The 14,142-nt window shown below is 42.4% G+C and overlaps 1 protein-coding gene across 6 annotated transcripts in view; it reads left to right on the top strand.

The window, feature by feature from the left end:
• AMZ2 (archaelysin family metallopeptidase 2) overlaps positions 1–14,142 on the top strand; it is a 31,640-nt gene that overhangs the window by 7,937 nt on the left and 9,561 nt on the right. For 4 of the 6 annotated variants that reach the window (XM_078848445.1, XM_078848444.1, XM_073311689.2 and 1 more), the window contains 2 exons: positions 11,069–11,232; positions 12,543–12,719. In XM_078848445.1, coding sequence (XP_078704571.1) covers positions 11,069–11,232; positions 12,543–12,719 — 341 coding nt within the window. Of the gene's footprint in view, positions 1–11,068; positions 11,233–12,542; positions 12,720–13,526; positions 13,830–14,142 lie in introns of those variants that run through there. The other 2 variants (XM_073311693.2, XM_073311691.2) reach the window with 1 other exon arrangement.

The following is a 14,142-nucleotide window of genomic DNA, read 5'->3' as shown; positions in this document are numbered from 1 at the left end:
TGGGGGTGTTTTCATGCATGTTTGGATGATGGTTCTTGCTAAACCAGACAGCTCTGCAACAGACTGAACTTTGGGTGAAAACCCATAGGTGCCGACTCTGTGGGTGCTCCAGGGCTGGAGCACTGACAGGGAAATATTAGTGGGTGCTCTGCACCTACCGGCAGCCAAGCTTCTCTTCCCACCCCGCCTAACCTCCTCCTCCCCTTAGCACACCGCGTCCCCGCTCCTCCGCCTACCTCCCAGCGCTTGCCCCGGCCAAACAGCTGTAGCAAGCTCTGGGAGGGATGGGGGAGGAGCGGGCACGTGGTGCGCTCAGGGGAGGAGGTGGGGAAGAAGCGGGGCCAGGGTGGGGATTTGAGGAAAGGGTTGAAATGGGGGCAGGGCATGGGTGGAGTCAGGGTTGGGCCAGGGGCAGAGGGGGGTCGAGCACCCACTGGCGCCAGAAGAAGTCGACACCTATGGAAAAACCTACTTTATTTGGTAGGAAAGGTATTTATTAATAAATATAGACCCAAGTTCACATTTTGTGATTCTGTTTTGCATTGTAATCGTATGTTTCCACTGCTCTCTCTTGTTTCTAGTTAAATCTATTCTTTCTTCTAATAAAACAATATTAAGTTTATTTCAGTACTCACAAGGGCTCTGTGGTTTACAGGAGTGGTGGTTTAAGATAAAACTGGAATACACTGCTCCTTTGAAAGCAGAGGATCTGGGATTTCTGTGAGTTGCCACTGTCGCAGGGGAATGATCCAAAGGGACTTGGGGATTGGGGTGTATCTACTGTTCACCTGCAAGGTGAAGTTAGGGCTGGCATAGACCAGAGGAGAGTGCTTGAGTGGCTGAAAGGCTGATAGTGTTAGGGAGATGACGTCCAGCCAGGCACTGGCAGGACTTCCTCACACTGGAGGTAGGGGATAACAGGGTGACTCCCAGTCTTGAGTACACTAAGAACTATCACACACTTTACCTAACAGGCTAAGATATGGGCGATGTCTTTCACTAGGTATACTGGAAATAAGAAAGACTTTAACAGGTTAGTCACTCAGCAGATGTAATGTTGTGTACATTTTTATGTTGTGTACAATTTTAAATGAAAATAACTTAAAACCTTGCAGTGTTATGATCTAGTCTTCCTTGTACTCCTAAATCTCCCGATCACATAAAATCAGAATTTGGGGTTCCCAAGGAGTACTAATTTAGTCTCTATCTTGTGGTTTTCTGTTGCAAGAAAAACAAATGATTGTTAATGTGCATTTTTTTTAAAATGCATAAAGTCATAACATTTAGACTGTTTGGTACTGAGTCTGGTGTCACATCACTGTAAATTAGGAGTCAGTACATCAAGGGCAATGAAGTGACTCCTACATTAGTGAAAGGAAGCTCAGGCCCTCTCTGTTGTGTTCGCATATTTGCAGCATGAGTTCACTTCAGGTACCACAACAGCCTTTAGTCTATGATACTCAAAATCTACACCTCAAAATATTGCTCTTTGTCTTTTTCACCATAAAATAGAATGCCTGTGCTATTCAAAGCAAAAATATTAAACATTTTCTCAGCTATTCCAAAAACATGTATGCTTGAAAAATCTGATCTGGCCAGTGACTGGGTAAAATGGTTTGCTTAATGGCAGGGCTTAGTGGGCATGTATATTTTAACTGCAAGGCTTAGTTGGCATGAAGAGCAATCTTGCCATGGGCCCAATGCTATACTCAGTTATAATTGAACAGCTGCATTGATTTCATTGGGGATTGCTGGACGTAAGTTCAAGTAGATTTTGGGCAGACATCTGTCCAAAGCACAGTATAACTAGCTCTGTCTGTTTCTCCAGAGTCTGATTATTTAGGGATTAATAACAAGAATTTTAGTTATAAGCTGGGGACACATCAATTAGAAGTAACGGAGGAGGAGAAGGACCTTGGAGTATTGGTTGATCATAGGATGACTATGAGCCGCCAATGTGATATGGCCATGAAAAAAGCTAATGCGGTCTTGGGATGCATCAGGAGAGGTATTTCAAATAGGGATAAGGAGGTTTTAATACCGTTATACAAGGCACTGGTGAGACCTCACCTGGAATACTGTGTGCAGTTCTGGTCTCCCATGTTTAAGAAGGATGAATTCCAACTGGAACAGGTACAGAGAAGGGCTACTAGGATGATCCGAGGAATGGAAAACTTGTCTTATGAAAGGAGACTCAAGGAGCTTGGCTTGTTTAGCCTAACTAAAAGAAGGTTGAGGGGAGATATGATTGCTCTCTATAAATATATCAGAGGGATAAATACCAGAGAGGGAGAGGAATTATTTAAGCTCAGTACCAATGTGGATACAAGAACAAATGGATATAAACTGGCCGCCAGGAAATTTAGACTAGAAATTAGACAAAGGTTTCTAACCATCAGAGGAGTGAAGTTTTGGAACAGTCTTCCAAGGGAAGCAGTGGGGACAAAAGATCTATCTGGCTTTAAGATTAAACTCGATAAGTTTATGGAGGAGATGGTATGATGGGATAACATGGTTTTGGTAATTAAATATTCATGGTAAATAGGCCCAATGGCCTGTGATGGGATATTAGATGGGGTGGGATCTGAGTTACCCAGGAAAGAATTTTCTGTAGTATCTGGCTGATGAATCTTGCCCGTATGCTCAGGGTTTAGCTGATCGCCATATTTGGGGTCGGGAAGGAATTTTCCTCCAGGGCAGATTGGAAGAGGCCCTGGAGGTTTTTCGCCTTCCTCTGTAGCATGGGGCACAGGTCACTTGCTGGAGGATTCTCTGCTCCTTGAAGTCTTTAAACCACGATTTGAGGACTTCAATAGCACAGACATAGGAAAGGTTTATTGCAGGAGTGGTGGGTGAAATTCTGTGTCCTGCGTTGCTCAGGAGGTCGGACTAGATGATCATAATGGTCCCTTCTGACCTAAATATCTATGAATCTATGATTACTAGCAATCAAATCTAGTTTGCATAGGTGCTTCTGATTTAACTCATTCTTCAATTACCAGCTTATGGGCCTGATTCAGCAAGCCCTCTGTTTGCCAAACTCCCATAGAAATCAGTTTTCAGAGTAGCAGCCGTGTTAGTCTGTATTCGCAAAAGGAAAAGGAGTACTAGTGACACCTTAGAGACTAACCAATTTATTTGAGCATAAGCTTTCGTGAGCTACAGCATCCAATGAAGTGAGCTGTAGCTCACGAAAGCTCATGCTCAAATAAATTGGTTAGTCTCTACGGTGCCACTAGTACTCCTTTTCTTTTTATAGAAATCAGTGGAATTGCCTTTATTTACACGTGTGGTGAATCTGGAATTTTTATATATGTTGATTCTTCCTTTTATAATTGAGATTCTTTTCAAACAGTATTTTGTTAAATAAGTTAGAATCTATTGACTTATCATGTTCACCTGAGAAAAGGTTCATAGTTAGGATTTTGGCCCCATTATGTATATTTTTAATTTAAACAGTATTTTTCCATTTCAGTGTTCTTTTTTCATTTTTATTTCCCCTATATTGGCCAGGTGACTCCAGAAATGAAGAATCTAAATTATCTATGTATCACCTGTGAAAAAACCTGGCACAGGCTCCAAGTCAGCAAGGCACTTAAGCATGTGACTAAGTTTGTGAGTAGCCTTGTGGACTTGAATTAGACTTCTCACACATTTAAAGTTAGCCCCATAGTTAAGTACATTCCTGAACTAGGCAATACAGCTTAGGGCCCAAATCTGGGAGGTTTTGAAATGTGCTCATTTGCCACTGACATCAGTCTCAGGATTGGTCCTAATATGGCTATGACCAACAACTTGGGAAAACCAAATGTTAGTCAAAATATAAAACAACTCCAAACCAAAAATAAAACAAAATGAGCAAATGGAATAAGACAAAAATAAAACAGGACCAAAACAATGACCCAAATTCTAAACTAAATGCAGGGACCACGCACATAGGCCCAGTGCACAAGCTCATCCACTGATATCCAGAGCTGCCTTGAAAGGATGTGTTTCCCAGTGCTACTAGAGTCCTAACTTCAGAACTGCCTGCCTGCCACAAAATATGCCTTCAGAGTGCATTTTTATTAGGTGGAGATGACCTCTGAACCCAAAATGAGACAAGTATCAAGAACTAGATCTCTTTAGTTGAAATAGAAACATCAACTTGGTTTATTAAACTTGAGTTGCCTGGAACAGCCCCATCTACCCTTTTAGGTAACTTTTTAAATACCATTTTTATGATATTTTGTAATAGTGCAGTTTTAACACTGAAAAATTAAGCCATCAGTCAGAATCTCTGCATTAAAGTTGAAAGCTCAGCCTTAACTCTATCCCCTGCTCTTGTGCATTATAAAGTATGGTCCAATCTTGGGAGATGCTGAGAGATTCTGCAGCCAGTGGGAGATGGAGGTGCTCAGGGTCAAGATTGTACATTGTTTGAGGCAAGGCCTATGTCTTCTGATTGATACTGCAAGGCACCTCCCATACTTTTGGAGGCTGTAAAAGACTAATACAATCTATAATACATCCTGGAAGAGGTCTTTTTTTTTTTTTTATTAAATGTCAAAATGTCTGCACTGATTTTAATAAAACTTTATACACACACAGCCGCAAAATACCCCTGAGCTTCAACAAAGCCTGTAGAATTTCAGCCTAAAAGAAATTAATTTAAGAAAATAATTATTAATTGAAAAGGAGTGATTAGAATGGAAGTTGGAATTCCACCTGCACCATAGTGTGTGCTGCATATGCCAGCTATGTGCTTGCTTATGCTGGAATAGCATTTAACAATAGCAATCTGTATTCATGTAGCTGTGCTTCAGAAAGGGCAGAGATTCTAAAAAGGAAATTGCACTCATTCTATTCAGTGGCTAAGCATAGAGGGTGGGATCCATGAAGGGACTTAGGCATTAAAACACGACACAGCACCTCACTTCTGGCACCTAGAAAATCCAAGAATATCCCTGCCATCCACCAAGCTGAGTGAGGTACCTAAGCTTCCTATTCAACAACTGGGTAATTAAAATGAATAGATTGGGGAGGCAAAAATCTGTCTAAACCTGATGAAAATATAATAAAAAAAAGAAAAAAGAAAAATAAGTTTTGTTCTCTCAGTCTTTCATGAGCAATTTAAACAGATTAACATAATGTGAGGATCAAGCATGTGGCTTCTGGCTTTGTAGTTGGTTGTTTTGTTTTTTAATTGCATGGCAGTATGGATCATTGTGTTTGGTTTCTGTGACACAGACCACATATTCAACGGTGGTCCATATATTTGTGACAACATTTGTTTGTGTTTGGTGTCCACTCAGATGAATGGTGAATGCGAAGCGAATGCTGTTTGTGCTCAAATTGCAAATTTTTCCATGGCCGAACAGTGGGTTCAAAGATAAAGATTTGGGGCTTGATTTCCCCATTGCTAAGTGTCCCTTTGGCAGTGGTGTAACTCCATTCATCTAGTTTCAGAAGAGTTATGCCAGCTTTAAAACTGGAGTAATGCAATGGTGACTCAAGCCTGTGGCTGAGACCCTTCAGAAAATTCAACTAATTGAGCATAAACTCCTGTGCCAAAGAAGACCATATGCAATTGCTGAAATTAACTAAGAAATAGTGGTAACTCTCCATATTATCTCTCTGACATTAAGTAGACAGAAAATGTCCTATTGTGCACCTTTGTTCATAATCCTGGTTTAGGAGAGAAGTCTGTAATCCCTTATTATACAGTAAATCACCTGATACCATTCCAAATTTGCAAACTCTAAATTTAAAATCTGAGTGAAGTTTGAGACGTGTAAAATAATCTGTTGGAGTCTTTAACACTTTATTTGAAATTTGTGGAGAATATTAATGTTGTAAAAACAATATTTTACATGCAGCACCAGGGGCTTTTTGACTAACTGCATGTGTTCTTTGGATGAACTTTAGTTGTTTACATGGTGTTTTATGCTGATACAATATGTGTATTTATTGCTAATGTGTGAAGTCTCATAATTAAGGCGAAGTTTTTGTCACGGATATTTTTAGTAAAAGTCAGGGACCGGTCATGGGCAAAAGAGAAAAATTCACAGAAGCCGTGACTTGTCTCTGACTTTTACTAAATATATCCATGACAAAATGGGGATCTGCGGGTCCCCACGCTGCCTGAAGTGGGGCAGCTGCGTAGGGGCTAGGAGCTGCTTGCAGCAGCTGGGGGCTGCCGGGTACCCCTGCCCCCCGCAGCTCTGGGGATCCCCCGCTGCCTGTGGGGGCTGGAAGCTACAGGGTACCCCATCACCTGCAGCTCCAGGGACCCGTGGTGGCCGGGAGCTTGGGGTTTCCCCGCTGCCCATGGTGGCCAGGAGTTTGGGGGTTCCATCAGCAGCTCCAAGGGCCCCCGCCGCCTGCGGCGGTTGGGAGCTCAGGGGTTCCCCCGCTGTGGCTGGGAGATCTGGGGGTTCCCCTGCGGCAGCCAGGAGCTGTGAGATACCCTGCGCCTGTGGTGGGTTGGAGCTCCAGGGGCCGCCAGAGCTGGCAGAGGTACCCCACAGCTCCCTGCCCCCACGGGCGATGGGGTACCCTGCAGTTCCCAACCACCATAGGCTGGAGTCATGAAGTTCGCTGAAAGTCAGGATTCCGTGACCTCTGTGACTAAACTGTAACCTGACTCTTAATTGCTGTTGTGCAGATTTTCAATTAGATAAAATGTACTGGGAAAATGTTGAAGTACCCATATTCAAAACCTATCTTATGATGACATCATGCACAAGTTTTGGAGACTCTCTCACCATTTGTAGAATTACCACTTGAGTTCATTTCTGCAGGGCTCCTGCACTATAGAATTAAGCATTACTTCACTGTGGTAGTGAACTTTTACCCTGAAAAACTTTAGGTGTCCAGTGAGTTTAGGCACTTACAAAGTTTGATGGGAATTTTGTGGATTGCAAGGGAGCCAAAAGTATGTCTTAGGTGCCTAAGTACTGTTGTGAATCCCACTCCAAGTTCTCAAGCTACGTTTAATGTCTGGCAGTCTTCATTTTTTGTCTGTAAACTTAAACATGATGGTGAAATTCCTCAGAGGTGCTGAATAACTGTAACACCTGCTGACTTTATTGGGTAGTGTAGATGACTGGTACCTATCAGGATCTGTACTGTTTTGTGTCATGAAGAAAACCACACACGGAAAATCATCAGATCTAAAGCTCATTAGGGGAATGTCAGAGCGTGACACACACACACAGCTGGGAAATGCAGAGCTAGAGCTCTCCTTTTGACCCCTAGGTATAGTGGGCATCTGCCCTTTTCACTACTTGTTTATATTGTACTGTGTTTTCTTTATGTGCAAGGGGAGCTTTAACTGTGATTGTAATCTTACTTATTTTTTTTTATGTCAGTCCCTCTCCCTGGGAATGGCTGTGTCCTTCTGGGCCATGTCTCTTAGGGAGACTGGAAAGTTTTGCTTTCACACACCCCATTTTAACGTTACCATCCTCCGGACCTTTTAACTCAACCATCCTTCTGACAGGATACGCATGGATGGATACTTTTTGGAGGTCCATCATTGCTGTTACATGATCAGCCAGATGGGTCATTATAGGGCAACACAAGGCAATTCCTCCCTCGGGGCAAAGTTTTTTCCTCCTGTGTCACTTGTACCCCTCTCAAACCTGAGGAGTGAGAGCCAGGTGTGGAACTCCCATGCTGCATCGCAGAGTTAAGGCCCTGAACATTCTTAGGTGTGTACATTATTGTTTCTCTTTCTGCTTCTGCTGTACATAGCAATTCTCTCTTTATTATAAATCAGCAATGATACTCAGTAGAAATTGTTGATCATGTGGGGTATAGGCCTGCTGACCTCTTACATGCAGGACTCCTATTGTTGACATCAGGATTTTATCCTGCAGGAATAGATTTTCAAATGGACTGTTCTTGTTTTTTACAACATCCTGGGGTGGTTAATTTAAAGTCGGCACCAAATGCCCCTGATAATTACACACATGGATGTGGGGAAGAGAGCCTTGTAAATTGTGTCTGACAGACCTGAGTCATCCACTCCTTTCTGGGTCACTGTGAATCAGTTGTGCCACAGAAGTCATGTTCCATTCTCAGCGAAGAATCGTGCGAGGCTCTGGCCTCGTGTCTTCATCATCACATTGCTAATTATAACATCCAAAAGGACATAAATAGCCTAGTAAGGTTCAGTGTCCCACTACGTTGTTTTTCATAGGGACCTGTCATACAGGAAACGCTCAATAGTAAGGTGCCTTGTACTTCAGTTATTCCTGCAATAATTTTGATTGGACAACTCAGAAAAATCAGCACAATGGGAATATATTGGACTCACTGCAAGGAAGATCTGGATTCATTATTTGGAAAGGAAATGTACTGTATTTGTGGCATAGATCCTGCGTTGTATAATGCATTTCAATGATTGTCCTATGGTTAAGGTACAAGACAGGCAGCCATGTGTTTTGGATGCTAATCCTGCCTTTGCCCCTGATTTTCTCTGTGGCCTTGGACAAGTTACTTAATCTCTCTGTGTCACAGTGTATCCCTACATGAAATTAATGTCTGTAAAGCATGGTAAGATGAAAAGACACTATATAAGTGGAAAATATTAACAGTAATAATCCATGTGACTTTTTTAAAGACAGTGTGTGTGCACAATCATGCTCTATGGGACCCTAAGTATGTGTTTTCCCTGTTTTTGAAGATTGTATTACACTGTCAATATGTGACAATTATTTAGCACCTACATCTGCAACTCTTGCTCCTACGAGTAGTTCCACCGACGTCAGTGGGTTTACACAGAGGCGGAAATGCTACTCAACATGAGTAAGATTAATTGGGCTTTTAAACATGAAGGGAATCTGAGTGCAAGAGGGTTTTTTTGCTTTTTGTTTTTTTCCCCCAGATCTTTGCTCTGAGCTCTGCCAAACCCGTCTTTGACCAGAAGAGGTCGCTAGTAGTACATGTAAAATGCTTTTACTGACTTCTGAGAGGTTGCTTTTACTTGTACTGCCTTCCAGGGCTATAAACCAGTAGGCTGCTAAACAGTAGCTAGCTTGCTCAGAAATTGATCAGGGTAGATCTACTTGTCCTTCTGTGCTGAGCCATAAACTGAAGGTTACCGTACGTTCACTAGAACACGTGGCAAAGCAAAATGGTGATTTTAAAATGCAGGGTACAATGTATATTATTTATTTTGATGTTTCCCGTGTTTGAAGACTTCTGTGTATATAACACAATGTAACCTAAAACATAGAAGTGCTCTTTTGGCATTGACTTAAAATAGCAAATCTAGGACTTCAGATCATTATAAGTTTCATCACAGTTGTGTTTGTGGTGTCTGTGACAGATATGTCAATTCCCTGCAATATCTTTCAGATCAGTAAGTTTATGTATCATTGTGGGCCATGAATTGTATGCAATTCCATGGGGGAGAGTGACCACAACTCCTCCAGGAAATAAGAACATAGGTGAAGAGATTAGGGAAATTCACTCAGGTAACACCCCCAGAGAAGTACCACCACCTCGAGAGGCTCACATATTCTGGTTCAAACTAGATCATATACATAAAAGGTTGTTACAAGGAGTAGAGAGGTAAATTGTTCTCATTAACCTCTGAGGATAGGACAAGAAACAATGGGTTTAAATTGCAACAAGGGCAGTTTAGGTTGAACATTAGGAAAAACTTCCTAACTGTCAGGGTAGTTAAGTGCTGGAATAAATTGCGTAAGGAGGTTGTGGAATCTCCGTCATTTGGGGTTTTTAAGAGCAGGTTAGACAAACACTTGTCAGGGATGGTCTAGATAATATTTAGTCCTGTCATGAGTGGAGAGGACTGGACTGGAAGACCTCTTGTGTTCCCTTTGAGTTCTATAATTCTGTGATTCTCCAGAAACTAACAGACAAGAAAGGACTTTTGGATAAATAGCCTGAGTTTAAACTGTCTAAGGGCTACCTTTCTTATCCAGTAAATGAACAGGACCTTCTGTCCAAAGGAGGCCCTAATCCTTCGAAGGAGGAGTTCGAAGAACTTTGGCTTACTGAGTCCCCATAAGACTGATGGGTGACCTCTGGAGAGCTTATTAGCACGCATGGAGGTTCTTTTATTGTTTTAATATGTTTTTTGTGTAATGCTTTCACCTGAAGAATATATGTGCTTGCTTATAAGGAGCTGTGTGATAGCTTATAACTAGGACCTTACCAAATTCACTGTCCATTCTGGTCAATTTCATGGCCATAGGATTTGAAAATTAGTCAGTTTCACATTTTCAGGTGTTTACATCTGAAATTTCATGGTGTTGTAACTGTCGGGATCCCAACCCAAAAAGAGGTTGTGGAGGGTCACAGAGCTGTTGTAGGGGGGTCGTGGGATTGCCAGCCTCACATCTGTGCTGCGTTCAGAGCCCAACTGCTGCCGCAGAGCTTCCTGCAGCAGGGGGAGATACCCGGAGGTAGGCCTGATCTCCCCCTGAAAGTGGCTGTGCAGGGAAAGAGTATGTCCCATCCCACCCTGGCAGCTGGAGCCCAGGGAACAGTAGGAGTCCCTGGCTGGGGTGCCCCCAGCCCTGCCCCTCTCCCTCCCCTCAAATAGCTAGATTTCATGGGGGAGGACTTCTTCCATGGTCCGTGACATGTTTTTCACAGACATGAATTTGGTAGGGATCAACCTATAACTGCTGGCAATTACGCTGTTCATGAGTCTTCACAGGAAAACCAATGCGCAGACGATGGCTTGTTATAGTAGGGTGACCAGATGTCCCAATTTTATAGAGACAGTCCTGATTTTGGGGTCTTTTTCTTATATAGGCTCTTATTACCTCCCACCCCCGTCCCGATTTTTCACATTTGTTGTCTGGTCACCCTGTGTTATAGGCAGTCTGGCTTGCTGGGACTATCACAGTGTAAGCAGGAAACTGTACAGAGTGGAAAACCCCTGGTCAGGAGGGAGAGAGAGATGGCTGCTCAAAAGAGGTGATGGCTGAGGAGCCAAAAGCCTAGTGTGGGTGCCTTCAAGAGACCACGGAACGAGAATACAGGGGCAGTTGACCTGAACTGTGACAATGTCTTCTCTAATAGAATTCCTTTTTGATTTCTTCTTAAGGAATGGGGATCTTCAGCTTTGCCAGGTATGACAGTGATTTTTATAGTGCGAGCTACAAAGGCAGACTGCAGAGTGTCAAGAAGCTTCCCTCAGCAGACTATTCAATATTTGATGGCTATTACACTCCTGCAATCAACAGTATGCTGCTTCTGAGGTCCTGCAAGGTGGGTGCCTGTTGGGCTCTAGAGAGTTATTGAAAGTCTTACATTTCTATTTGGAAATAAAAATAGCTTTTGTTTCTAAGGGTTTAATTCGCCTCTTGCTGGTGTAAATCAGGAGTAACTCCAATGAAGTCAATGGAGTTACACCAGTGTAAATGACAGCAGAATCTGTCTCTTCATCCTCGAGCCCTGCAGTTGAGATCAAGTGGGATGTTCAAGCTGATATTCCTTACACTTGTGTATATTAAATCCTGGGGGAATTCTGCACCAAAAAAATAAAAATTCTGCATACAATATTTTAAAATTCAGCAAATTTTATTTGTCAGAATAACACTACATAATCACACCAGTTTCAATTATTTTGGTAATTTTTTAAAAAATACCTGTCAGCAAGTATGTCTGTAACAAAACAGAGACACAAAAAGATTCCTTCAGAGTTAAAGAAACCCCTATGACAATCCTCTTTCTTTGTCCCCTCTCCCACGGAGCCCAGCTGGGGGCCAGACACCTACAATCCCTCCCCCCGCAGAGCCCAGCCATGCCCCCACACCAGCTAATACACCCGAAACTCCTATCCCCCCCAGAGCCCAGCCACAGGGTACCCCCAGACTGAATTAAATAAAATACAGTAAATCCTTAATTTGAAGGCCAGTAAACTCAACCTCTGTGGGTCAATTTGGGGCTGCGAGTCTTAGTTTGCTATTGTTTGTGAAGTACTTTGAGCTCCCTGGATGGTAACACTATGTAGAAGTGTGAAGAATTATCCTTTTAAACAAACATTAAACATTTTTTTAATCCCTTGAGCATATTCTGGGGAGCGGGATACCTTGTTTTTATTACAATAGTGTCTAGAAGCCCCAGCTGAAATTAGGGCCTCACTGTGCTAGCTGCTGTACAAACACATAGGAAGAGACAGTCCCTAGCTCAGGGAGCTTAGAGCCCAAATCCACCATACAGAACAAGGATGGAAGAAAGTAAGTATTACTATCCCCATTTTGCAGCTGGGGAACAGAAGCACAGAGCAATTGTGACTCACCCAGTTCACACAGGAATTTTGTGGTGGGGCTGGGAATTGAGCACTCACCTCCTTTCCTTAACTACGGGGCCATCCTCTTCATTTTTCTGTAACTAAAATTGGTACCAGCCCCGTACCAGGTCTGTTGCTCTGTCTTGGAGTGGGTTGGAAGTGGAACCGTTTTATCATCGGCCCATTTTGTAAGGTGCTATAATGGGTACTGCCAGTGTAGGCAGAGTAGAAGAAAGAGGGGAAAATATAGATTACAATAATTTGCAAAATAAGACCTGTGTTTCAGACCCTGACCCATGAGATTGGGCACATCTTTGGACTCCATCACTGTCAGTGGCTGCAGTGTGTGATGCAGGGTTCCAATCACCTGGAGGAATCAGACCGACGCCCATTGGACCTGTGTCCAATTTGTCTGCGCAAGTTGCAGTCTGCCGTTGGCTTTCACATTGTGGAGAGATACCAGGTACAAAGATCTTGCTTACTAATGAAAGGATTTGCCACTGAGGAACAGACCACTTCTCCTGCGGGTCTAGCATCCTGCCAACAGTTGATGCTTCAGAGAAAGTGAGAATCTTCTTTGTCATGATGCACCTGACTACTTGTGCAACGCTATATATGGGGGAATTCTTTACAGATCGCTGTGGCTGTTTTCCCATGCCAAAGAGCATGACATTTGATTATCCAGTAATTAGCATTCATTATCCAGGCAGAGGTTTTTAACCTTTTGACCCCTTACAGGGGTGAATCCCACAACTGTGCGCAGAATGAAGAAACGTTTTACTTGCCTTTGTTTCTGCCACTTTAATTGTTTGAAACATTGCTATGGAAACTGTAGTTTGTGTCTGCTTTTTTCTTGGTGCCTTTTTGGTCCCCGACTGCAGTACTTACAAGACTAAGAAATCAGGAGCACAGACGTTCATGGCCTCTGGAGGAAACTGTGGTTTGAGACATGCAAAGAAAGATAATTGTTTATGCAGAATACTGGCCGGTGGTTTATTGGAAACTAAGTGTTTACTTGTTCTACTAAGTAGTGAGCTAGAGAAGCAGCTACTTACACTGACAATTCTGTGTATTTAAGATGGAAGGCAGAATAGATGTATACACAGTTGGCCTGTTGAAAAGATCCTAATCTATATAAATTGGGTTTGTTGTTACCAATAGAATATAATGGAGAGAGGGAGCGAACAATTTTGGAGTTTCTCAATATTTCAATTTGGTGCAGTGTTCATCTGAAACATGAATGGCCATTCAGCTTGTGTGTCTTTTCTAGGCGTTACTGGGGTGGATGGAAGAAGATAGTAGTGGAATAGATGCTGAACTCGGAAATGAAGCCAAGATGGGCTTGCTGAAACCTGTGGAAGCATTTAAGGAGTGTCGAGAGTGGGTATTAAAATGCCTTGATGTCTTGCAGAAATAAAGCTCTAGGATGTATGTAGTATCAAAGGGGAAACATACTCCTCTATTTAAAGAGTTATTTTCAGGCTGACTACTTCTAAAACTGTTGTAACTTGATATGGGTCATTCACTGTATTGTAAGGATCTGTAAATAAAAATCCATCCCTTTGTCACTGAACATTTTACCTTTATACCCTCCTTCCCCAGACAGTAACTCTTTCTGCCATGAGCTTACAGTATTTGGTCTCTGCTGCTCTCATATCAGAAATCAAGGTACATTTTAATCTTAATTGCGCTAATGTACAGAAGCACATTTAACATCTTTCAGAGTAACAGCCGTGTTAGTCTGTATTCGCAAAAAGAAAAGGAGTACTTGTGGCACCTTAGCGACTAACCAATAAATTGGTTAGCCTCTAAGGTGCCACAAGTACTCCTTTTCATTTAACATCTTGTAAACTGGGCCTAACGTGTAGTTTTTAAAATATATATTC

The sequence above is a fragment of the Lepidochelys kempii genome, chromosome 14 (genome assembly GCF_965140285.1).
Source record: "Lepidochelys kempii isolate rLepKem1 chromosome 14, rLepKem1.hap1, whole genome shotgun sequence".
NCBI lineage: Eukaryota > Metazoa > Chordata > Testudines > Cheloniidae > Lepidochelys > Lepidochelys kempii.
The sequence above is the reverse complement of the archived record's forward strand: the minus strand, read 5'-3'. Positions and strand labels throughout refer to the sequence as shown.